Source organism: Trachemys scripta, chromosome 4, assembly GCF_013100865.1.
Source record: "Trachemys scripta elegans isolate TJP31775 chromosome 4, CAS_Tse_1.0, whole genome shotgun sequence".
NCBI lineage: Eukaryota > Metazoa > Chordata > Testudines > Emydidae > Trachemys > Trachemys scripta.
Window position 1 is genome coordinate 129,932,721 of NC_048301.1, and position 25,594 is coordinate 129,958,314.

Sequence of the window (25,594 nt, forward strand, 5' to 3'; positions counted from 1 at the left end):
AGTTAAGGCTGCTCACATAACCTTGGCCCTGCCCTTTTGAGTCTGTGCATTACAATAGCTTTTATGGACACAAATGCACATTATTAGAGCTGATTCCACCAAAATGCTTTTCCGTGGAAAAGTACATTCCATTGAAATCAAAATACCTTGTGAAAACAGTTCAGTTGCAATGATTCCGCCCCCCCACCCCCAGTGAAAACATTCAAAATTAAAGTAAATTGTTCCTTTCCTTTTGTACTGCAATTTTCAGTTTGCTTCGGCTTTCAAACATTCGAAGATTTCCTTTAAACTCGGTCACTAAACAACAGAGTTTTTGAAAAGCTTAAAAAGTTGGAGCCTACTGGTGGACACGAGAGAAGAAACTCTATTTATCTACTGCAGTGGCTCTCAACCTTTCCAGACGACGGTACCCCTTTCAGGAGGCTGATTTATCTTGCGTACCCCCCCACCCCCGCAAGTTTCATTTAACTTAAAAACTATTTGCTTACAAAATCACACACCAAAATACAAAAGAGTCACAGCACGTTATTACTGAAAAATTGCTGACTTTCTCATTTTTACCATATCATTATAAAATAAATCCACTATTGTACTTACATTTCAGAATATACTATATGGAGCAGTATAAACAAGTCATTGTCTGTATGAAATTTTAGTCTGTACTGACTTCGCTAGTGTTTTTTATGTAGCCTGTTGTAAAACTAGGCAAATATCTAGATGAGTTGATGTACCCCCTGGATGACCTCTGTGCACCCCCATGGGTACATGTACCCCTGGTTGAGACCCACTGATCTACTGTACAATAAGATAGAGTGCTAGCTACTGTACAGAGAGATTAGCAGTCAGACTCCATATAAGGAATGTTTCTATAAGAAGGCCCCAGATTTGCGGAAGTAAACGAAGCAATTGCTACCCTATATAAGCCAGTGCCAGCAGTTTGAAGTTCCTTCATGCTTTGGAACCGATGACATATTAACACATCCCAGCAACACCATGAGGAGCAGACCCAGGTGCTTTTTCTGGGGTGAGTACGACACCCAGGGCCAGAGGCCTGGGGGAGGGGAAAACATTTTCACTGATCTGTGGGACAATATTTAAAGGTTGTTTTCTCCAGGAATTTTATTGTGTGAAAATTGTTTTTTAAATCACACTCAATTATTTGATTTTAGGATTATTATAAAATTAGTCTGTTTCTGGGGCCAAAATCTTCTTTTGACCAAAATTTATTTGTCTGTCATCATATGGGACATCTATCTATCTTTCTATCTATATATCCGTCTATAATGACTTAGTCTATTTGTCCATCTGCCTATCTGTCTACCTAGCATCATCATATGAGACACAGTCTTTTATCCCTCTATCAATCCATCTGTCAAGTGGTTATAAATGAATTCAAGAGATTCTAAGATGGGCTCATTTATAATATGTATTTTATTTCAGTTTTTCTAGTCTATAAGGTGATTATAATGTGTTCATCTCCAGAGTATCTGACCACCTTTCAGTAGTTCATTAAGCAATGCAACTAACATCTGTTTCATAGTAGCATTGTCTTCCAGCCCCCTCAGCTTGTCAATTACACCAGTTTATACTAGACCCAATTACATCCTTGTAACAGCTTGTGTAACTTACACCTCCTGTTGTGTTAGTGAATATCAGGCCAATTTAACTGATGTCCTGCTCAGGCATGGTTCGGATTCCAATACAATACCAGCTCTTTCCCCCCCCTTCCCTTCTTTCTAGAACTAAAGCTAAGAGAGCAGCTCCAGAGTGCCTCTGGAATCGCAGCTAGAGACAGCAGCCCAGCAGAGCTTTTCTGGGACCAAAGTTCATTTCAACACACAACGTTGCTTTTGTGCAGCTGTTTTCCTACACACCGTTTGTTATCCCACAAACTTATACAGGATCGTTTTAGGGGTAAAGACAAAGATGCCACATTTATTATGATAACAATTTGATTTATGACCAATAACTAATATCTTAATCCTAATACACACACATTATACCTAATATCTATAAACACACACACACATACACACACACATCCATCAGATGTTTTGCAGCTGCTGCATAGTTACCAGTCCTGCTTGAGTCTGTGGCTTGAGTTTGCAGCTTGGGTTCGTAGCTTGTGGCGGCTAACTGGCCAGGAAAGCCGGGCACAAGGACGAGCTGGGTCTCTGTTGGGCATGCACCGATGCCCTTCCATGTTGGCAGCAGAATGTTACCCTCCTCCAACGTTTTCCATCTCACCCATCCTTTTTGTAGGCTTTAGTTTGAATCCAGAGTCTATAGGTCTTGCTGTGTCACGCTGCCTCCAGGTTTGGTGATTGATCACCCGTCAATTGCAGACATGACTTTCAGCCTGGGACCGGGCTTTGGTCTTCCTTCTATTGTACCTTTTCTTTTTAGGGTGGATTCTTCTTACTTTGTTAGGGCTTTTGTCTGCATCTTCAGCCGTTGGTGTTTGAACTCTATTTAATCAGGACAGGCTGGGACTGGAGGTTGATTCCATCATCCATACATACCTCATTCACACATCTAAACTAAACTAATAAGATTACAGCAGGGTTTGCAAAAATGAAGGTTGCAGCAAGCCCTTACAAAATGCAGTAAGCGTTTTAAAATGGGGTTTGAATTACAATATGGCAAACAGTGAACAGAAGTTACAATATAGACAAGTATAATGGATGGCAAACAGTGAACAGAAGTTACAATATAGACAAGTATAATGGATGGCAAACAGTGAACAGAAGTTACAATATAGACAAGTATAATGGATAGAAAACAGTGAACAGAAGTTACACCGTAGGCAAGTGTAATAAATGGTGAACAGAAATTACAATACTGAAACAGTGCAAGTCTTAGTGATTTAAGCAGGAATTGGATTGATAGTGAAACAAAGGCAGCTGACTGAACAGCTATGGCTCTTAACGAGTATCTTAACTGTTAATTAGCCAGTTATTGGGGTAACGGGTTTTATGAATGAATATTGTTTCATTCATAAAACTTTACTTATGAAGTTACATTAATAAAGTGAACAATTAAAAACAATTTCATTCATCAGTTCTACACGTTTACTTAAATGCTGCACAGAATAAAAAGGCGTGATGTAATAAATAACAGCAGAGATGGTGAGACACTAAAGGGGACGGTATATGCCAGGGAGAAAAGGTGCATTTTCAGGTGCGGTTTGAATACAAATGGAGAACTCATGAGGCAGAAGGAGGCAGGGAGGCAGTTCCAGGCCTCAGAGGTTGCAGAGGAGAAGACTCCTTCACCAGTCGATTGTTCAAAGGGAGTGCAGGGAGGCTGGCAGTAGAGGAGGAGAAGGAACAAAGCAGAGAAGGGAGTAAAGAGAAAGACATGAAAATTGAATGGGTGGGTTTGAAAAGCAAGGTCAGATTTGAAATGAACGGGGAATAGTGTACAGGACAGAGACTGTGGATAGAATAAAAAGCACAGTGGCCCTGGAGCTGTCTACAGCAGAGTCCCTTGCCTGCTAAAGTTGGAAGATAGTGAGACTTCCAGTCATTTCAAATGAAACATTACCTTTCTTTAAAGAACAAAAGGTCTTGTTGATTAGTACCTAATGGCCCAGCCCCATCAATTGCTCTGGGCCAGGTTAACAAGGGGGAAGCCCTCACAATCTCTGCCCTCATTAACATCTGATTATTATTTAACTGCAGGTCTCGGATTTCTTCTTTTCTGCTGCAAATCAGGTGGGATTATTTTTAACTTTCTGACTTGGGTACATCACCTGAGTTAATTTGCCCATCTATGGGGGAGCTGATCTGGATTTAGCCTGTGCCTATTGGTCTGCACTTGTGGTGAGAAGCAATTATTTTAGCATTTAATCTCTGCTGTGTGCCCAGATACCACCACAATGGGCACAGCATAAATAAAAACCACTCCAGGGCCCGATCTAACCAACATTTATTCACTTCAGAACCAGCTGAAGTTAACAGCACTCCATGTAGGACTAACATGTGGGCTCAGTCCCAAACCCATGGAAGTTTTTCCATTGGCCTCAGTGAGCTTTCCATCAGGCCGTATACAGTACATAGGGCAGCAGCTGTAGGCAGATTTGGGTCCTTAGTTTTGTAAAACCCTTTTTACTAAGGGCCAGATCCTCAGCTGGTGTTCATCAGTTTAAAGTCAATGGATGGAGCCCAACCCAGCTTGCATTGCAATCAATGAGAAAGGGCCCCATTGAGTCCAAGGGGAGTTGAATCAATTGTCCCTTTCATGTCCTTCCCCTGAATGGTGACATATACTCGCAACATGCGCATGTTGCACATTTTATATATGGAGCATCTTAACGTGTACAGGGATTTTTCTTAGCAGCTCTTCCAGGGCATTTACCTTAATGCACTCTGAGATTATTTGCATCCTTTTTCTTTCAACAGCCTTCAGCGGTGATTATTTGACTTTCGACCGTGAGTATGAATTTTAATTCCCTTCAGTTCCTTATTACATTTTAATAAGAGGGGAAAGGGGCCCAGGCAAACAGCTGGTGGTATTACAAAGGGTCCAACACAAGGTAAAGAGGCAATTCTTAGCACTGAAGTGATACTGGGGATTTGGTAGGCAGTCCCTGTGTGTAGGGCCCAAGAATTCCAGTTGGCAAAGGCTTTTGAGACTTCCAACTCTGGCTCAGTGCCAAATCAGAACAAAAACTGATCATTCTGAAATTCTCCACATAGGAAATTCCAGAAAAAAAAACAACATTTTGGGTCCATCAAAAATGTTTTGTTTGCATTTTGACTTTTTAAAATTGTGTATTGTATTAGAAGCTAATGCATATATCACCTTCTCCTGTTTCCAATGCCAAGCTTCGGTAGGGCTGACTTCTGGTGGTTTCTTTGGTACCCAGACTGCCAGCCACCTCAACTCTAGTCTCGTACAAATGAGGAACTGAGGCAGAGAGAGGCTAAGTGAGTTGCCAAATGTCACGTGGGAAATTCAGTGGCAGAGCAGAGATTTGAACCCTGGTCTCAGGTCATGCCAGAAACCATATATAATAATATATAACACGTTTTTAAAAATTGACATGAAAAGTAATTTCAAAATGAAAAATCAAAATGTTTTGACATTGCCAGGATCTTTTTTTTTCTAGTTTTCTTCCAAAACAAAATTCTGGAATAAATTGACCCAATTTCACAAAACGTTTTGATGTTGATGGATGTACATATTCTGAGGAGAAAGGAGCCACGGAATGATTGAAGGATTAGAAAACATGCCTTGTAGTGAAAATTACAGATACAGACATAAATAGATATTGGCACATGAAGAGAAGGGAGTTACTTTACAAGTGAAGAACCAGTGTTAACAAGGCCAATTCAGTCACAGTGGATGTGGTCCACTCCCAATAATTGTGACTCAGTGTCAGCAGGCAAATAAAAATAGCCCAACATTTATTACTTTGAAAAATCTCATCGTTTTTCAGTCAATCTCATGATTTTGGGATGCTTGCTTGCAGTTGGTGATCCCACCCCCACTTACCTACATCGTCCTCTGATGGCTTGGTAGCCTGACCAAGATCAGGTACCTCCTCCCCAGGGCTTTTAAGGGGGTGGTGATAGGCTGCTTCCCCCACATCTTTTCCCCCTAATCATAAGTATCTTCCACCACTCATGTCCCAGCTATCGTCCTTAACTCTGGACTCTCCTACCCCCACGTCATCTGTGTGTGCACATGTCCTGCCCCCTCTGCTCCGCCCATCTTGAGTCCAGCTCCGCTGCAACCTTTAGCCGGGCCTTCACACCCCTTCCTCTGCAACTTCCTCCTCTGTTCCATGCCCAGCTCCTGGTGTGAACAGAACACGCTGCAACACAGTGAACTGCGACCACATTGCCGTTATCCTCGCTCGTCCCTACTGGCTCTCCGTTCCTTTCAGGATCCAGCTCAAAATTGCCCTCTGCCCACCCAAGCTCTGCAAGGAATCTTGCTCCAGTGGGGCAAAGGACAGCAGAACGCTGCCTATGTCCTCTCCCTTCCCCCTGCACTGCAGGTGAAAGGGCAGCTGGTCTCGGAGCTCCTCTGCACCAGGGGAATTCCACAGCTGGAGTTCAGCTCCTTGTGTTTTAGACCTTCTCTGGAGTTCCCCCAACCTGCCCCACAGATCTCGTCTTCCTCCAGCCCCTCCTCATTCCTGTTCATCTCCTGCTGGCCTCCTCTTTGGCTTGCTCCAGAACCAGGCTACTAACACTGCAAGAACTTTCTTCCCCTCAGCTCCCGCCAGTTGAAAGCCCCCCGGAATCTCCCAGCTGAATGCACACCTTTCCCTCCTGGCCTGCCTCTTTTAATCAAGTCTCCTCTACCTCTGTTTAACTCTGTGAGGGCCTGATCCAAAGTCCATTGGAAAGAGTCTCTAATTGTCCTAGGTAGTGCTACATAGCCAGTTGGGATGCACATATCATGAGAGACAGGGCCAGCAGAACCTGACACTTGTACTGAAATGGGCGGCTTTTTATTGTTCCAGGTTTTTCTTTGGATGATTTTGATGATGATTTTGAAGATGTATATAGCGGGAGTGGCAGCGACTCCGACGTAGACTGTGGCCCCAATGCGGTTCCCAGTAACATCTCTCACTGCATCTGTGAAGACGGGTTCAGGTCCATCTCTGGAAAAGAGCCTTTCCTTGGTACCAGTGAGTCCAGTTGTGAGGGTAAGTGTCACACCAGTACTATGTCTTTCTGTAGCGTCTTTCATCCAAGGGTCTCCATTCAGGGTGGAATTCACCTCTGTGCAGAGGACCAGCACAGGTCCATGTATCACTTAAGGCCACAGGACCCTAAATTTGGCTCCAGGGTGTTAGCAGTGAACAAAATCAAAAATCAAGCTGCATTTGTGCTGCACATCGTAACGAGGACAAATGGTCTCACCCTGTTCTTCCCCTGCACAGAAATCCCCCTTCACTGCCATTCAGATTTCATGAGAGAAAATGACTACGTGAAGATGTGTTTGAATGGATCACAGCAGGTAAGTTAGCAATGTCAGGGAGTTAGCATTGTTTTGTGGATGTGAAAATAGCACTGGAGGTCACTCGCATGGATAAGACGCCAGTGTGGGATTCACAAGAGCTGAGGTCTGTTTCTGGCTCTGACACTGGCCTACTGGCTGACCTTGAACAAGTCACTGTGTCTCCCCGTGCCTCAGTTTCCCCCTCTGCAAAATAGGTGAATGATGCTGACCTCCTTTGAGATCTATTGATAAAAAGTGCTATATAAGAGCTAGGAATTGTTATCCCCTATTCTAAGTGTCAATGAAGAGCATTGATGATAATTCCCAGGGGTTTCCTGCCCTGACGAGATGAGATAGAAGGGATGGTATAGAATGAATGAGCAATGCAGTTCTTATATTAAAGGTATTTTGTGCCTTCTGCTGATGTAAATCAGTGTAGCTCCACTGGTTTTCATGCAGTTGTATCGATTTACACTAGATTATGTGCACGACTGGCCTTTGCTCCCTGGATGAACCCTAATGACGACGTGTTTTATCTCTTGTGGTTTCCTAGATTGACTTGGAGAATAGGAAAAACAGCTCATTCTGTTCGCTGGTCAATTCCACCCTCAGCCTCCTGACACCTGCCTGTGAGAACATCAGCTTGACCACTTCCCTAGAGGTCAGAAATGTTCAATTGTTAGAGAGACCCACCTTTAACACTGGGACACCCAGGTCTCTGCTAAGACTGGTGTAGTTCCCTGACTGATACAGGCTGAGTCTGTATAGACTCCTCTTGTAGCACACCACTTTAGGAACAATGGCCCAGAGCCTCAAAGGTATTGAATGCCTAACTCCCATTGGCATCAAATTTATCCCTGCGCAGAGGGCCAGCAAAAGGCGTATGTGTCACTTACATCCTGTAGGATTTATAGGAGACTTAAACAAGCCTTGTTCTAGTCTTCTGCACAGGGGTGGCTATCACTCAACAGGACAGTCCCTGGCAGTCTGCCTATCCATCTGAATGGATTTTCCCCACAGATTTTTGGACTATTCTTCACTGATTTGGTAGCTCCATAAGTACTTGAATCATCTCCTAGGACCTGATCCCAAAGGCCACAGAAATCAGTGGGCTGCAACCCACCACACAGCCACTGCTTCCCACCAGGAGTTCCACGCTTAAGTGCGTGGAGCTGGATAGAGGGAACGTAGCCCCCATTGAAATGCAGGGGAAAGCCAGAGACTTTCCAAACAGTCATGATGCAGGCTCTGATCCCCGAACCCTCTAGGAGACAGCGACATCCTTCGAACACGTCCTTGCTGACAGCTCCCTCTGGAGCGTTGAAAGCAAGGAGGAAGTCGCTTCTGCTGCGACGCTGTTTCTGCAGAGTTTGGGGTCGGCCGCAGTGACAGCTGCCCTCGCCTCTCCGGAGAACCAAACCCAGACTGTGACCACCAAGCTAATGGGTAAGAAGTAAAGACTGGGCCCGAGCCATGAAATTCACATAGGTGTTGGGGGCCAGGTTTTTAACCACTTACCCCCAGCTTTTTGGGGTGTTCAGTACAGGGTTATGATTAAAGATCAGTCTGGGGATTGGTCCTGCTTTGAGCAGGGGGTTGAACTAGATGACCTCCTGAGGTCCCTTCCAAACCTGATCTTCCATGATTCTATGATTCTATAGAGGCTCTACATTCAGCCCTGGATCCCGGTATGGATTTAGAGGCTGGAGTTGCCCAGAGAAGACAGGAACTAGCTTTTTGACAGGATCCCTTGGGGGCTGGTCCATGAACAGAGATATTGCCATTGAAGTTACTTTGATTGTAAGAGCACTGGGGCAGGGACTGTCTCCTCCTACATGTCTGTCAGTGTTCAACACCCAGCAGAGTGGGGCCCTGATCCCTAACTGGGGGGCCTCTGGGTGCTACTGTAATACAACTAATAAATGTGCATGAGAAATACTGAGTTACCCAAGCCCCTTTCTCTTGGCACCTTTCAGCGATTCAGACGAAGCTCACCGATGAGAACTGTAGTCTGCAGAGCGAGGTACTTGGGTTCCGTGCTCACGAAGACAGAATGGATATTCACTGCACTGCCGTCACTGACGCTGACATGGAAGGTACCATGGAGACATCCCTGCAACCCACCGATCATAACTACGTTCTTCTCCGGTGCCTTGTAGTTCAGGGCGCATGAATATAAAACTGGCACCCTCATGGAGTAGTAACTTGCCCATGGCAAGTTGGCCCTTACTCTGTGAATGGCGCCATGAGGTCGACAGGACTCCTTGGGGAGCAATTTACTATCCGTTGTCTTCAATGGGTTGACAACAGTGAGTTTGATCCCATATGAGTAAAGGGGCAGAATCCAGCCTGTAGTGCGGGGACCAGCCATGCTGTGCGAGTCCCCTAGTAATGAAATCACAGAAGCAGAGAGAGAAATGTAGGGCTGGAAGCGACCTCAAGAGGTCACCTAGTCCATCCCTCCACATGGAGGCAGAGTGAAATATACCTAGACCAGCCCTGACAGGTTGTTTGTCCAACCTGTTCTTAAGGCCCTCCCCCCCCCCAATGATGGGGATTCCACAACCTCCCTAGGTCACCTGTTCCAGTGCTGAGCCATCCTTAGAGTTAAACAGATTTTCCTAATTTCTGACCTGAAGCTCCCTGGCTGCAAAAGCTGAATCCTTCCTGTCCTGCCCTCGGTGGACTTGGAGAATAATTGATCACCATCCTCTGTATAGCAATCTTGTATGTATTGAAAGACTGTTATCAGGTCCCATCTCTGCCTTCTCTCTGAACTAAATATTCACAATTCTTCCTCATAGGCCAGTTTTCTAAATGGGCATCTCAGTGATTTCTTGGCTCCCGCTGCCCCCGGTGTTAATGCACCGACAACGGGCCCTGATCCTGCTCAGCACCCTCAACTCTCACTGATTCCTCAGGGTCAGGCCCAGGTCTTGCATTCCTTAAAAGGCCCTTCTTTCCTGTTCTTATAGGATCAAACCCTAAAGTTCCCCACTGCGTTTTTAACTCCGCTCTTCCTCAGGCACTGAGGTCAAGGCAAGTTTGCCCAAGTAAGGACTCAGTGGGCACTTTCTTGCCCGCACAGCGAACTTTGAATGTCATATGGGCCTGATCAAAAGCCAGTCCCAGACAGTGGAGAGGCTTTTAAACCATTAAACCTAGCAGAGAAAGGCCTGGCAAGAACAAACAGCTGGGAGTTAAAGCTGGACACATTCAAATTAGAAATAAAGCACAGATTTTTAACAGAGGACAATTAGCCATTGGCACAAACTGCTAGGGGAAGTGGTGGATTTCTCATCTCTTGATAGAAGACCTTTCTGGAAGAGATGTTTTACCCAAACCCAAGTGATTGGGCTCAGTACAGGAATAACAGGGTGAAATTCTCTGGCCAAGTCAGACTAGAAGATCTAATGGTCCTTTCTGGTCTTATGGTCTGTGAATATTGTCCAATCGGATTCTATTTGACCCCAGTCTTCTTAACATAAGAATGGCCGTGCTGCGTCAGACCAGTGTTCCATCTAGCCCAGTATCCTGTCTCTGACAGTGGCCAATGCCAGAGCTTCACAGGGAGTGTAACAAACAGGGCAATTTGGAGAAATCAACCCCTGTCTTCCCCTCCTGTCTTCTGTAACTCAGAGGTTTAGGATACCCACAAGCTGAGTGTCCCCCTGAAGTTAGTGAAATTTGTGGGCACCTTGCAGAGCTGGGCTCTGTGCTATCTACCTTAAGCAACATGTCCAGGAAATCATTTTTACCTGTTGGTTCAGCCATTTTCTGGAAGCTGTTGGAAACATTTTTTTTCCCGGCAGAAAATGGCTTTTTTGATAAAATGGCATCTTGAGCAAAAAATGTCAGTTGTTGTTGGAAAATTTTTCCTTTTTTGACAAAAACACACAAAATTGAAGGAAACTGGGGGGGAAAGGGTCATTTTCATCACAATTTTTTTGCAGGAAGAAAACAAAACTCCCCAACCAGCCCTACCATCTGCCCTTAAGCTGTTCCCCCCCCCCCCTTTGCTGCTTGCAGGTTCTGCTGCTGTCGCTTTTATCTCCTTCGTGGGGCTGGAGTCCCTACTGGGAGGGAGATTTTTGCAGGATGAAAATCCAGGGAGCGAGGCAAGACCAGAACAGGTTCACGTGAATTCCAGAGTGGTGAGCGCCTCCACCAGCACCTGGAAGAAGAAGCTTTCCAGTCCCATCAACCTCACCTTCCAGCACCTCGAGGTGGGTCAACGATGTGTATCCTCAATATGTAACAGCATGAGTTGGGGAAAAGAGAGTCCATTATCAATCTATCTTGTCTGTTACGGTCCCCTGCAGAGTATGTCAGGACATAAAGGCCCAAACAATGACCCTGGGTCTCTGAGAGCCTTCAGGGAGTTTTGGAGCTGGATTCACGTCTAGATCAGAACTCCATGACTTGGGCCCAGCTTTAGATGCTGCAGTAGTTCAGCCAGAGTGGTGGTAATGGGTTTGCCACCTCTCAGGTACGAAAAACCAGGACACGTGGGATGATGCTGTGCCCATACCACTGGTCAGCTGGCCGTGTGCACCAAGCACCCTTACAGATCTCCCAGGGCAGCCACCTCAAAAGAGGGGGGATCCTGAGGAAACCTGGACAGGTGGCAACCCCAGGTGATCGCTCAAGACAAGAATCTCTGTCTTTCTGGCCTCATGCCCTGTGGTGGTGAAAGGCTCAGAGAGGGGGGAGGATACTGGGGAAGTATCCTATGATGAAGCGTTCACCATGGCTCCCCCCGGAAATGGCAGGGATGGCCGGCCATGGGATCCCACTGGCGTGGCACTGCAGGTCATGGAATGTATTTGGCAGGGCAAGTCATAGGATCCCATTGGCAAGTCATGTCCTGGGATACCCTCTGCTTGGCATGGAAGCACCTGGGATCCCAACAGCGTGGCAGGAGCTGGGGAAAGGGCACCACCAGACTCACGGTTTATTTTAGCCTGTGGCTAGGCACTGAGCTCCGCCTGCCACTGGCCTTTATGCAGTCACTGCTGCATCCCTGTATCCCATGGTGCTGCCCAGCTGCCCTAGGCTTCTGTGAGGTCACTGCCTCACCCCCTGGACTGTATCACAGGCCCACTGAGGCTGCTGCCTGGCTCCTCTGTTTCCCGGGGGGCTGCTGGCCTGACATGGACTGGGATACGATCAGCACACCCAGCCCTCTCTCCCTGTCCAGCCTCTCAGTCTCTCTCCCACTCCCTGGCCTCCCCATCCCCAGGAACCTATAAGCAGGTGGATGTTTTCATTCTCTTTGCAGTGGGTTTTCGGGGGGGGAGCTCCCATTGGGTTGGGTTAATTTAATTTTGCTTGGTCATGATCCATCATTGAACAATCCCAATTCTAGAGGAGGGGCCAGACCCAAAGCCTGGACCAAATACCCCCAAGTTTCGGGATCCATCCCCAAAAGCTGCGCCTTGGGCCCATTTCTTGCAATGACTATTTGTAACCACTCTGGGCTGAATATTAAGACTCAAATTCATCCTGGTGTAGCTCAGCTGATGCCATTGGATGAATTAACCCTGTCTTCCCATCACCTTTCCTCCCCCTGGTGTTTGTCCATAGCCCTCATTTGGTCTCTTCTTATGTGTTAAGCTCTTTGGGGCATGGATCCTGTATGTATCTACCAGGCAGTAGGGAATATAAAAAGCAAGATTTCAGACTGGCACTCCAGGGATGCAGATTCTACTCCAGGGTCTTCTGTGGATTTGCTGGGTGAACTTGGACAAATTACTTAACTGCTCTGTTCCTCAGTTTCCCCATCTGTAAAATCAGGTTAATTCAATTGACCTTCATTTAAGGTCCTTGGATAAAAATAATTATTGATGGTGCTATAAAAATATGTATTATTAATAATAACAATAACCCTGTGTTTGGCACCATTGCTGTAGTAGAGTGCCCAAGATGTGGGTCTTAAGGGTACTTTATGCCAGTCCATTATTTCTGCTGCCTGAAATTAGCCAAGGACTGGTCCCATGGGCTCTCATCCCCTGAGATCTATGAAAGACCAAACACATCAGGGACATGTGACTGGCTGTAGCAATTCAGCCCATGTGTCCGTCAAAGCAGCATCCTTCCTGATGAGTCTAGCTGTTTGTGCGATGCAGAGCATGGTGGAGAGAGAGAAACTCCTGCTTGACCCTAATCACCACCTCCTGGAGTGAATCCATGAGCTCAGAACTCATCCCTGTGTTGATTTGCTGTTAAAGGCTCTGCTGTTGCTTAATATGGTCTGAACTCCCTTTCTATCCGTGACTGCAAATCCTTGCAGGACAAGACTCTGCTGGATAGGGCCATCTGCGTCCACTGGAACTCTACAGGCCAGGATGGTGTCTGGTCCCCCCAGGGCTGCCAGCACCTTCACTCCAATGTCACTCACACACGGTGCAGCTGTCGCTACCTGGCCAGCTTTGCGGTGCTGATGGCGCCTGGTATCGTTCAGGTATTTGGGGCTTTGGGCTTGAAATCAGGCGTCTCTGGAAGTGTCAGTGCATGGGATGCCTATACACCTTGAAAATCTAAAAACATGAGCAATTTTCTTTGTATAAGGTATAGTTAAAAACAACTTCACGTTGCCATGAACCTGAAATTCTGTTTTTTAGTATTGGGGTTTGTGACAGGGCATTATTCCACTCCTGTCTCTTTTCTAACAACAAACCGCTTGGAGACCATACACTCCATAGCTCACTCAGCCAAGGGCAGGGGCACAAAGAGATCTTTTCTGGCTCCGAATCTAAAAGCGTAGGATTTGGTGTCATGTCATATCATGTCCTGTCCCATCCCCCACCATCACCTGCACTTTTCTATTTTCTGGGCTAATGGCTTGATTAGCCCTGTAGCTTTCTCCAGCCTGTGCCCAATCTATCAATTAGGCACAACTTTGCTCCTTAGATTTAATTGGTGATCCAGTGATCAGACTGCTGGTTAAAGACCATAGCGATAACTAAGAGATCATCAACCGCTATTTTCCATTAGGGTTATAATTTTAAATACTGACAGCTAAACATATTGGAAGTATAGGCCAGCTTGTAGGATGTTGGGTGTCTTTCCACCAGGGGGCGATGTTGCTTTGGCGAATTCAAAGCAAGCAAATAAAGAGACAAGCAAATCTAGCGAAGAGAGAAACAATTCCCTTCCTTTGAAGGCAGTTAACATTAGGGTGACCAGATGTCCCAATTTTATAGGGACAGTCCTGATATTTGGAGCTTTTTCTTATATAGGTGCCTATTACCTCCCACCCCATCCCGATTTTTCACACTTGCTATTTGGTCACCCTAGTTAACATGTTACAGGAGGGGAGGGCTATGCTCGTCATGATGGCAGAGAAAATACTGCATCTAATAATCCAGAAAAATCTCTTGCCATTTTCTCATTATATCTAAATAAATAAATAAATAAATAAAAACAAAAACCAAACCAACCAACCTGTAGGCCAGATCCTCAGCTGGCATAATCAACGTAGCTCCATTGAACTCAGTGAAGTCAGAGTTGTGCCCATTTACACCCGCTGAGGATCCAGGCCTATAAATGAATTGCAATTAACTCACTGGATAAACTGAACTAATGACTTTCTCTCCAAAGGGGCCTTCGCAAACCACTATAAAATGAGCCAGTCCAGTGTACAGTCTAGTTCTTGCTTCTCTAGTCCTGGGCCGTAATAAAATGTCATGCTAATCCACCCAAGACAGTCTGTGTTCCATGAGAAGCCACTGAATTTAGATCATGGCCATCATGCTAATATAGCAGCAATAGGGCTGGGGCAGTTTACAGCAATTCTCACGTGTCTTACGCAGCATGTGTAGAGGAATTGCTTCTCTCGCCTCTGAAATGCAGCTGCCTCTTGGGTGGAAGGCATCTCTGAAAATCAAGCCAGTAGAACTTCAGCTCCAAAAGCCCAGACCTCTGCCACTTTAGCTAAAGGAAAATGTCTGTGACCACCGTTATACCAGGCCCCTTATGCACGCTTTGGGCAGCCACTAGAAGAGTGGTTTTCAAACTTTTTTTCTGGTAACCCAGTTGAAGAAAATTGTTGACGCCCGCGACCCAATGGAGCGGGGTGTGGGTGGGGGCTCAGGGCTGGGGTAGGGGGTTGGGGTGCAGGAGGGGGTTCAGGCTCTGGGCTGGGGGTGCAGAGGCTCTGGGGTGGGGCCAGGGATGAGGGTTTTGGGGTGCAGGAGGGGGCTCTGGGTTTCGGGGGGGGGGCTCAGGGCTGGGGTAGGAGATTGGGGGGGGGGGGTGAGGTGTAGGCTTACCTGTGGCAGCTCCCGGTCAGCGGCACAGCAGGGGTGCTAAGGCAGGCTTCCTGCCTGTCCTGGCACCGCGGACCGTGGTGCGCCCTGGACGTGGCCAGCGACAGGTCTGGTTCCTAGGTGGAGGCATGCAAGCAGCTCCGCGCGGCTCTCGCCTGCAGGCACCGCCCCCCCTCAGCTCCCATTGGCCGTTTCCTGGCCAATGGGAGTGCAGAGCCAGTGCTTGGGGCTGAGGCAGTGCGTGGAGCCCCATAGCCCTCCCGCCTAGGAGCTGGACCTGCTGCTGGCTGCTTCCGGGGCGCAGTGTGCTGTCAGAACAGGTAGGGACTAGCCTGCCTTAGCCAGGCAGCACCGCCAACGGGACTTTTAATGGCCCAGTCGGTGGTGCTGACCAGATTCAACGCGACCCAGTGCCTTCCATTCCGTGACCCAGTACTGCCCTGGAAAGTGAGATGGCTAAGTTGCTCATGCACCTAAAACTAGCATGATGCAGTGGGAAGGGTATAGTTCCCAGACAGACTAGAAGCACCAAAGGCCTTGCTTAGCAGGGTGCAGGTGAGTGGGGAGCAACCCATGGCCCTGACTTCAGCTGTTCTGTGTCGCAGGTGGATTTTGCCCTGTTTGTTATCAGCCAAACCGGGCTCATCATCTCCCTGGTCTGTCTTGTCCTGGCTATCGTCACCTTCCTCTTCTGCCACCCCATCTGTAACACCAGCAGCACCTTCCTCCACCTGCAGCTCAGCATATGCCTCTTCCTGGCCGATCTCCTCTTCATAGTGGGAATAGACAAGACTTACAACAAGGTACAGTAGGCGCAGAATTCTCCAGGCACTGTTCACAGCTCCAGTCGTGGTTTCTTCACCTACCCGCGTTGGGATCTCACATATGTTGGGCTGTCTCCCAACTGGGCCCGGATCTGCTTCCATTTACGCTCCGCTATTTCAGTGGAGTTACTCCTGATTTACACCAGGGTGAGAATCAGGTCAATGGACTGCAGTAGAGACTGCACCACCCAGGGATGATTTTAGACACAACAAATCCTGCATCACGGTAGGGGGTTAGACTAGATGACCCTTGCGGTCCCTTCTACTTCTATGGTTCTATGATTCTGTGACCCATTTTAACTGCGACCTTTGCTGGGTAAAACCTCAATAATCTAACCCGCACCCAGGTGCCCCAGGTTAGAGGCTTCCTTCCAATCCCACAACTGGGCTGAGTTCGGTGAATCTGGGCTGATATTTGGAGCAGGCTGGAACTGATTCCATCCCAATGCAAATTTCAGCAGGTATGAAACAAAGCCAAAGCCTGCTCTGACCCCGCTGAGACAAGATCCCGAGATTTCCACTGGCTGCACCTATAATGAAGCATTGAGCGGGGGCAGTGCTTCTCACGCCAGGTGTTCGACAGACTTAGGGTCAGTTTCAGTTTCCCACCCTAAGCGTTTGCCTGGCCATAATCTAGGTGCATCCTCCCAAGGCAGGAAGAGAGCTCCTCTTGTCAAATAACCCTGGACTGACTTTCCATTCCTCCTCCAGCTCATGTGTTCCATCACCGCCGGCTTGCTGCATTACCTCTTCCTGGCTTGCTTTGCCTGGATGTTTCTGGAAGCGGTGAGTTTGTACCTCATCGTCAGGAATCTGAAGGTGAAAAATTATGCGGGCACGGGCGGATGCACAAGAAAATGCATGTACGCTTTTGGCTACGGACTCCCAGCAGTGATTGTGATCACGTCTGCAGCCAGCGCGCCCAGCAGCTATGGAACTCCTTATCAGTAAGTCCTGTGTGGCAAGGCGGCGTTTTGTCTCAGTATGGAGAATCTGTGCCAGAGCACTGTGCCTAAGAGCACTTGTGCATCCTCCAGGCACTGGGGTGAATTCCATTCACACTGACTGTGTAAAGACCCCCACCTTAGATCAGCAGTGGCAACTCGCCTTAGTCCTTCAGGGCAAAAGCCCAGGCCTCTACCACTTGAGCTAAAGGATCAAGTCCATTAGGTGGGAGCAATAGTAGGCTCTTATCCTCTATGTGGACCAGCCACTGGGTGGTGGTGGGGACACAACACATTTAGCTAGCATGTGACAATTGCTCTCAGCAGGTTTCCTGTTCTGCTTGCTGTGTCCTAATCCCTCCTCCATGTGGGGGCCTAGATTAGATGACTTCTTGAGGCACCTTCCAGCCCTACGTTTCTATGAGTCTTGTTTATAGAGAGTGGGCTGACAGAGAGTGTAAACAGGAAGCAGACAATGCACTGCACATCTTACAGTCCGCATGGGTTGTAAATACCCTGGGTGGAGACATTCGATCCTGCACGCCCCTAACACTACCCGAGCTCACCCCAAATCCCAGACCTCTACCCTCTTCCTTCCAAATCCCAGCCTGGGCCTATACCTACATCTTTCCCCACAACTCTCAGCCTCCGAGTCTCAATCCAGGCTTGGGGTTCTCTCCACATATGGAAGCCTCTGACTCTTCTCCCTGGGCAGACTTCCATCGTCTCTATAACAACACATTCCTTGGTTTCCGTTGGTTACTACCCATCTCTGTTGGGTGCTGCTTGAGGATCAGTAACTCCTGAAACCGATGTGCTCATTGCCCTGTTCCAAGTCCTGGTGACCAAATGGAACTGGATCTTCCCCTTTCAGTCTCAGCCTTTAAACTGTCCCATTTTCGAACCCTGTTATCCTGAAGTCTGACTGGATTCCACTTGTAGGTCTATTAGCAGAACTGGGGGATGGGGGCATACCTGGCAATGCCAGTGCCACCAGCTCACACGGCAGTGGTGCAGAGGTAGCAAATGCAGGCCGTACAGGTCTTGCCAGGGTTCTGCTAATGGCCTCTCTCTCTTTCTTCGTAGCTGCTGGCTCAATCCTGATAATGGTTTTAGATGGAATTTCCTTGGACCTGTCTGCGCCGTGGTTGTGGTGGGTACCGCAGGGTCTCAGGTTTCCCAGAGCAGCAGAACCAGAGGGCTGTGGTAGAATCTCTCACAGATGGGAACACCGAAGAGATGGGGCCCAGACCAGAGTCGCTAGGAGGAGGCGGGTCTGAGGCGCCCGTGGTCTGGAGTCTGAAAGCATACAACCCGACCTGACCAAGGAGATTTTGCAAAATGAATGTATGGCTACCCCATTTTGGGAATGGCAGCCCCCCGAGGAGCAGCTGGTGTAATTCCAGAGCTCTGGCCCCTACACGTCCTCAGTGAGGCTAGCAGTGACAGACACCCCAGAGAGACAAGCCTCCTAGGGAGAGCTATCGCCTCTGGTGTGGGGGAGTTGGGGGGATGGGCCATCTAGAACATAAAGAACAAGATTTTTCAGAGCCGTCTGAGCAACAGAGTGGGCCTGATTCTCCTCACACCCGTCTCCCTCCGTTGTCTTCAGTGGAGTTCCTCCTGATTTACACTGGTGTGAGGGAGAGGGGAAACAGGCCCAATGGAGTTACTCCTGGTTTACACCAAGCTGAGTGAAAGGGGAATCAGGCACCACCGTGTATTTGTGACATTCATTGATGTTCAATATTCTCACGGTCCAGAACATTTCCTGGCCTGTTTAGGTTCCGCCCCGTATATCATCGATCGGCACAAGGCCTGGGGACTGGAGCAGCAAAGTGCTGGGGCTGCAGGTCAGCTGTAAGGCATATCTCTGGGACACTAGGCCATCTCGAACCACCGGCCAAAACTAATTCCAACCCCAGGGTCCAATTTAATGTTCCATCCCACGGGCCAGATCCTCAACCGGTTGGTACTTGGTTACAGTCCGGTCAGGCGCTAGGCTGAGTTACACTAGGTGGGTCTCTGGAGCCTGAGGGTGAAATGAAATGTACGAGGGACTCCTTTGGTTTGTCTCTTTACAGGTAAATTTAGTATTTTTCTGCCTTACTCTGAAGCTTTTGCGAGAGCATCTTTCCTCCCTCAATGCAGAGCTGTCTACTCTGAGGAACACCAGGCAAGATTCCTAGGGGGGAAATGGATAATCTCTCTCTAGGTTCTTACGTGGGCCCTGTCACCATAGTGGCTGAACACCTCACAGATGTACTAATAGTTTTAGCCTCTCAACACCTGTGGGCGGTGGGGGAAATACTACTCACCTAGTCCCAGATAGGGAAACTGAGGCATGGACTAGGGTTGCCAACTTTCTACTCTCACAAAACTGAACACCCTTGCCCCACCCCTTAGCTGAGGCCCTGCCCCCTCCATCCCCCTTCCCTCTGTTGCTCGCTCTCCCCACCCTCACTCACTTTCTCATTTTCACCAGGCTGGCTCAGGGAGCTGGGGTGTGGGAAGGGGTGAGGGCTCCGGCTGAGGGTGCGGGCTTCCAGGGTGGGGCCAGGTCTGAGGGGTTCAGAGTGCAGGAGGGGGCTCTGGGCTGAGGATTGGGGCCCAGGAGAGGGTCAGCAGTACAGGCTTTGGGTGGCGCTTACCTCAAGCAGCTCCCAGAAGCAGCGGCATGTCCCCATCTGACTCCCACGTGGAGGCGTGGCCAGGCGGCTCTGGTTCCTGGCTAATGTGAGTTGCAGGGGCGGCGCTTGGGATGGGGGCAGCGCGTGGAGCCCCCCGGCTGCCCCTATGTGTAGGAGCCAGAGTGGGGACATGCCAGCTACATCCCAGGACCTGCATGGCACCCACAACCGGACAGTCAACGGCCCGGTCAGCAGTGCTGACTGGAGCCGCCAGAATCCCTTTTCGACCAGGTGTTCCAGTCGAAAACTGGACACCTGGTCACCTTGGCATGGAGCAATCACATGATTTGCCCACAGGGAGTCTGAAACAGGACTTGAACCCAGATCATCTGAGTCCAAGTCCTGTGCCTTAGCCACAAGACCTACCTACCTTCCTCCCCTGCTGCCTATGACGTTTTAACCACCCTCCTGGCCCCTGGCGCAGGTTAGTCTATTGTCCCCATTGCCTCCTGTAATAATACTTCGCTCTTTTTTAGCACTTTCCATCTGTAGATCTCAAAGTGCTTCACAAAGGGGAGGTCAGGATCATTATCGCTAGCTTTACAGATGGAGAAACTGAGGCACAGAGAAGGGACGTGACTTGCCCAAGGTCATGCCACAGGCCAGTGCAGAGCCGGGAATAGAACCCAGTCCCAGTTGGGTGCTCTGTGCACTAGGCCGTGGTGCCTCCCATACACACTCCACTCCTGGGGCTGGTGGTAACCTCTTTCTTGCTCTTCACTGAGCATGGGGGATACATTTTCAAGGGATCTGAAATGAAAACTAGGGGGGAGATTCTGCTCTCATGTCCCAGCCCCTCTGCTCTCCCTGCCAGTGCCAATATCCCCGTGGCTGTCACAGTTGTTTTTCTCCCCATTTCAGGTCACTGACTTTTAAAGCCCTGGCTCATCTCTTAGTCCTGGGCCTCACGTGGGGGCTGGGCACCTTCCAGTTCGGCCCGCTGGCCACGGTGATGGGGTACCTGTTCACCATCACCAACAGCATGCTGGGAACCTTCATCTTCGTGGTGCACTGCCTGCTCAACAGAAAGGTGATGCCTGCATGCCCCCAGCCTATGGGCAGCAGGTGTGGGCTGGATCTGAGCTTTTACTGTGGGTTGCAAAGGGGTGGGGGAAAGAGAGAAATGAAGGGAGCGGAAAAGGGGAGGGAAAGGGAGAGCAGTAGGGTGTTGTGAGGCAGCAGTAGGGTGCTGAAATGCAGCCACCTCTGGGGCAAAGCATGGTAGCTGTTTAGCAGCATACAGCAACACAGCACAACTCTTTAGTGCCGGAACAGCTGGGCTGGATCCTCCGTGGGGTATTTGGGATAACGCCTTTGGAGTCAAACATCAGCTGAGGACCTGGCCTGGGGAATGGAATTACCTGCACTGAGATTTGGCCAGCACGCTGGGATTGATTGGTGTGTGTTTATGGGATTTAGCATGTCAAGATGTGGTCAGGGACTTGTGTTTACATCCCTGTTCAGACCCCGTGAGTGACGGGGGATTTTCAACCCTCAGGTGAGAGAGGAGTATTGGAAATTATTTACCAGGCTTCGACGGTCAAAGGAAGAACCTTCGTCTTCCAATATAACTATGTCTGCTCTCGCCTCCAGCACAGCCACGGTAAGAGAGAATTGAGATGCATGGCTGCACAGCGTGAGCAGCAATGTACTAACCTCAACCCTCCCACCTCTGTCCCTCTCTCTCACTTTAATTAGCTCCATCGATAAGATATTGCAAGCAGTGCCAAAGCTCACACGATCCATACATCAAGTCTCCTTGTAGAGGGCAGAGTTCCACACTGGTAATGCTCAGCCCTGGGTTTTGCCCCCTTTGTGGTAAAACCGATTGGGTTAGGGCAGCCATTGGGAGCAAAATGCAGAACAACATTTTGCAAAGGTTTTAAAGAAAAATTGTCACCAGCATTTTGAATTTTCGAAGCGTTGTGACCACCCAGGAAGTTATATAAAAAAAACCCAACAGTCACAAATGTTGGCAAAGTGTTTTGACGCATTTTTGGTGCCAAATTTTTGCTACCTTTCCACCAAAACTAAATTGTGCCAAATTTTTGTCAAAAATATTACACCACATTTTTGCAAAAGAAAAAAGTGCCAATTTTTTGCCAGAAAAAATGTTGACAAATGTTTGCGCATTTAAAAATGTCCGACCATCTCTAGCCGGCAGATAATTTCAGTAATGGCTTTATTGGAGGACTGAATGTCACCAGTAGCTTTTTAATGGCAGAGGATACCTACAGAGCGTTATCATTTTATAGCCAGATTCGCCCGCCCTGATGTCCACATTGTGCTGCTGGTGTGTAAGGCTGGTCCTGCACTCAAGACATCTATCTCCAGTGCCTGATTCATGCTTTGCTTCCTTTTCTTTCTGTTCCAGGATCCTCTGCAAAACAGTGTCCCATCCTACCTGCAGAAGGCAGCGAGAAATTGATCTGTCGCCTGGCCTCTCTTTGGCACACTCTCATTAAATGCTCCTGCTGTGTCACCAAAGAATGTCTCCATTCTCAAGCCCACAAGCAACAAAGCCATAAACTGGTGGATTCTGAGCCACCAGGCAAAACTATGATACTTCAGGAGACCAGAGCTACGAAATCCTGGTCTCCAAGCCCTTCTCCCTATGTTCAGTTCAGGTTTGGCTTAAGGAAGGCTCAGGTTGGAGCTTAAAAATTTAATTGAACCAATTCACCCAGTGGCCCAGTGTGTGCCTTGTTTGAGCCTTATCCTGAAACTGATTCTAAACTAGGATCTAGAGGCTGGCCTTAAGGCCCCAAATTTGGATCCAGATCTGGTTTTTTCAACATCTTGGCCTTTGGAAGGGTGTGAGAGATCCAGGGGTTCATCTTAGCCCATCTTTTGTTCTTTGCTTTACGTAATCCTGTATCATTCTCACTGCAATACAGATTCCTTTGTACTAGTCAGGCATGAATCTAGGACCCAGATACTATGGTGGTAGATACATAAGGTGGAATCCTGGCTCCATTGACGTTAATGGCAAAACCCCCATTGGCTTGAGTGGGGTGGGAAATCACCCACAGATTGTATTGTCAGTGGGTTTCTTTTTGTATTATAGCTGGAGATGGAGCCACGGATAAGGTTAAGGTTGCCCAAGTGTTTCCATTCCAAGCCCCTGTTTTCAAGTGTTCATTCATAATTTTAAACGTTTCCTTTTCTGAAACATTTACTTTTGGGACTAACATTTTCCAGGCCTACTAAATGATTCTGGAAAGTTTGAGCAAAATATATGGTGGTATATGCTATTTCTACTATTTGAGAAACAGTTTGTGATCACATGATTAAAGATGGTCTTATACAGGTAATGTTTAGACAGAAGGTGTCAGAGTTAAGGTTGCATGTTCAAGCTTAACTTTGCCATTCCCTGACTTTGGAGTGATTAGCTGAGCAGCGTTAATGTTCTCTTGATGTAGTTTTTCTATATGGAATATAGGCCATTATGGGTCTGATCTGATGATGAATAGCAGCTAACATCATAGGCCACGGAACCTGGGAGGGCCAACCGGCCCATGGCCTGACCACCTTTTGGCAAGGCCAAACCTGAGCAGTGATGTGACCCTGCAGGCCAAGTTGCAACGCCACTCAGATTTGGAAGGGGGTAGCTGTAGGAGCTCTCAGGTTGGAGGGCGTCAGGGGAAGAGGAGAGTCAGGCACTGTGGGGTGGGGAACCAATTCCTCTACACACTTTAAATGACAGTCTGCAGGCCCTGCCTTACTTCAGCAGCCATCTTGCTAAGGAAGGGTGATCCAGTGGTTAGGGCCCTGATGTATGACTTGGGGGAGCTGGGGTCAGAGCCTGGCTCTACACAGATTTTCTGTGTGACCTTGGGCAAGTCACTTAGGACCAGATTTTTAAAGGGAATTAATCCCCTAACTTAATTCTTAAATTGCTTTTGAAAATAAGTTAAGCGTTGCAATGCTGAACAGAACAATGCCTGAATACCTTGAACAATCTGGGCTCTAGCCCTTCTGCGCCTCAGTTCCCCATGTGCAAAAGGTGGATAATAGCACCTAAGATACAGCCAGATTCTCAGGTGATGAAAGGTGGCATCACTCCCTTGACTTCAATGAAGCATTGGTGATTGACAATTGCTGAGGATCCAGCCCATGAACTTCAGTGCATCTGCTTGGAGACTAAGGTGCTACTCAGTGTGAGGGTATCAGCCTCTGGCTGTATAAACTGTTTGAACTTTGGGCTGCTCTATTGCTTACTTTGCATATAAACCAATGAGTCTTTAACAAATTCCAAACTATCGATGCTTTATTTATTTTTTAATATAACTATGTTACCAACTACAGACCAGGCAGAGTGTCCTCAGAGACATCATCACAGGTTACTGCAACCTTATTAGTCGTTAAAATACAATCGTACCACCATTGATTGCATGAGGAATCGCAGCACTCACTGCTTGTTAATGTCACAGTGGTTCCCGTGTGTACAGTGCCCCTCTGCGCTCTTGCACTGCTTGGGGAAAGGTTCCCTCTCCTACCTGGTTTGCACAGGCCAAAGGAATCGGAGGAAACTGCATCCTGTTGATGACAAAGACAACATCAGGCACAGTGGGCAGGTAATGTCATACTAGAGGGGACAAGAAGAGAATCCTTTTATGAAAGAAACAACGAGCCCACCGTGCTGAGCATAAAAGATGGAGATGGACAAGCTTCACAGGGTTTGGCTTTAGCCTGAAATCTTCATGATTTGTTTGAACAAAGCTTGAACAGGAACCCATCCCATGCGCTGATGGCATGTTACAAGAATAAACAATCCAGACAATCGTCAGCACCCCGCCCTGATGGTTGGTAATCCATTGCTGACGGTGACAACAATATTGTCACAGTTCTCATCTATAGCTATGCATACAACTCTGAAGCCCAAACCCTGATACACGGAGGGATTGGGAAGTCCGTATCTGGGACGTTTGATGATGCAACTCTGCGGTGCCTGGAGATGATTTTGTCGATGCTGCTCGAACCTGTTACATGCTGATCTTGTCAGAGATGGCCAGTGAGTCCTGTTCTGAGCCATTTGCTCGGGTTCCTGGAGACTGAGCCCAGCCCACTGGAGCCTGCTCTTCAGGTTACCCGATCCTGATAATCATCCCATAAATAACTAAACAACCACAGATCTAATGGAGATAACAAAATATACCCAGACCTTCTGGTCCTCAGCCCATCCCCTCCCGCAAAAGCCCAATATTGGACTCAGATCATGTAGTGTTTAAAATATGGTCTGGGGCCAAATTCCTCCCCTAATTCTAATGGTGTAACCCCAGTGATGTCACTGGTGTTACGGAATGGGGGTGTTACTGTTTTCCCATGCACAGAGACTTATTTGCAAAGGGCTATAAAATACTTCAGAGGCAATTGCTGTTTAAGATGACAGAAAGAGCCCAATGGGGGAGCACCGGGGGAGTAACAGCAGGAGCTCTGAGAACAAACTGAAGCTGAACTCAGCACATAGACTATCCCAGGCTGGCAGACTCTAAGGGCACTGTAATAAAAGCTCCACGGCACAGCTGCAGCTGGCCTGAGGCAGCTGACTTGGGCTTGAAGGGCTCGGGCTGCAGGGGTATAAAATTGCAGTATAGACGTTTGGACTTGAGTTCGAGCCTGGGCTCTGAGATCCTGCAAGAGAGGAGGGTCTCAAAGCCTGGGCTCCACCTGAGTATCTACACTGCCATTTTTAGCCCCACAGGCTGAACCCCAGGAGCCTGAGTCAGCTGCCCAGGCTCTAAGGCTTGATGCAATGTTTTCTTTTTATTGCCGTGGAGACTTGTGTACCCTTGTGATGGACTGTTCACTCCACACTTCCCCTGAAGGGGTTAAGGTAGCATGGAAGGGGCTCATTAACTTAGTAGGCTGCACCTGGGGGAGAATTAGGCTGGCTGGCCTAATGG

The 25,594-nt window shown here is 48.0% G+C and overlaps 1 protein-coding gene across 1 annotated transcript; it reads left to right on the top strand.

Annotated features, from left to right (window-relative positions):
- The first annotated feature begins 964 nt into the window (after positions 1 to 964).
- Positions 965 to 23,940, top strand: LOC117875933 (adhesion G protein-coupled receptor E2-like). The gene is made up of 17 exons (XM_034767538.1): positions 965 to 1,024; positions 3,684 to 3,716; positions 4,404 to 4,433; positions 6,479 to 6,664; positions 6,902 to 6,978; positions 7,514 to 7,621; positions 8,229 to 8,406; positions 8,937 to 9,056; positions 10,990 to 11,186; positions 13,253 to 13,423; positions 15,836 to 16,033; positions 16,766 to 17,001; positions 18,085 to 18,151; positions 19,083 to 19,174; positions 20,550 to 20,718; positions 21,187 to 21,291; positions 22,063 to 23,940. The coding sequence occupies exons 1-17, from the start codon at positions 994 to 996 to the stop codon at positions 22,114 to 22,116; spliced, it is 2,052 nt and encodes a 683-aa protein (XP_034623429.1). The 5' UTR covers positions 965 to 993; the 3' UTR covers positions 22,117 to 23,940.
- Positions 23,941 to 25,594: the final 1,654 nt, after the last annotated feature.

Bases quoted from the DNA above. Each gene is read 5' to 3' on its own strand.
- LOC117875933 (XM_034767538.1), top strand. From the start codon at position 994: ATGAGGAGCAGACCCAGGTGCTTTTTCTGGG. The intron at 7,622-8,228 runs GTCAGAAATGTT...CGAACCCTCTAG, and splicing joins GCTTGACCACTTCCCTAGAG to GAGACAGCGACATCCTTCGA. The intron at 8,407-8,936 runs GTAAGAAGTAAA...GGCACCTTTCAG, and splicing joins TGTGACCACCAAGCTAATGG to CGATTCAGACGAAGCTCACC.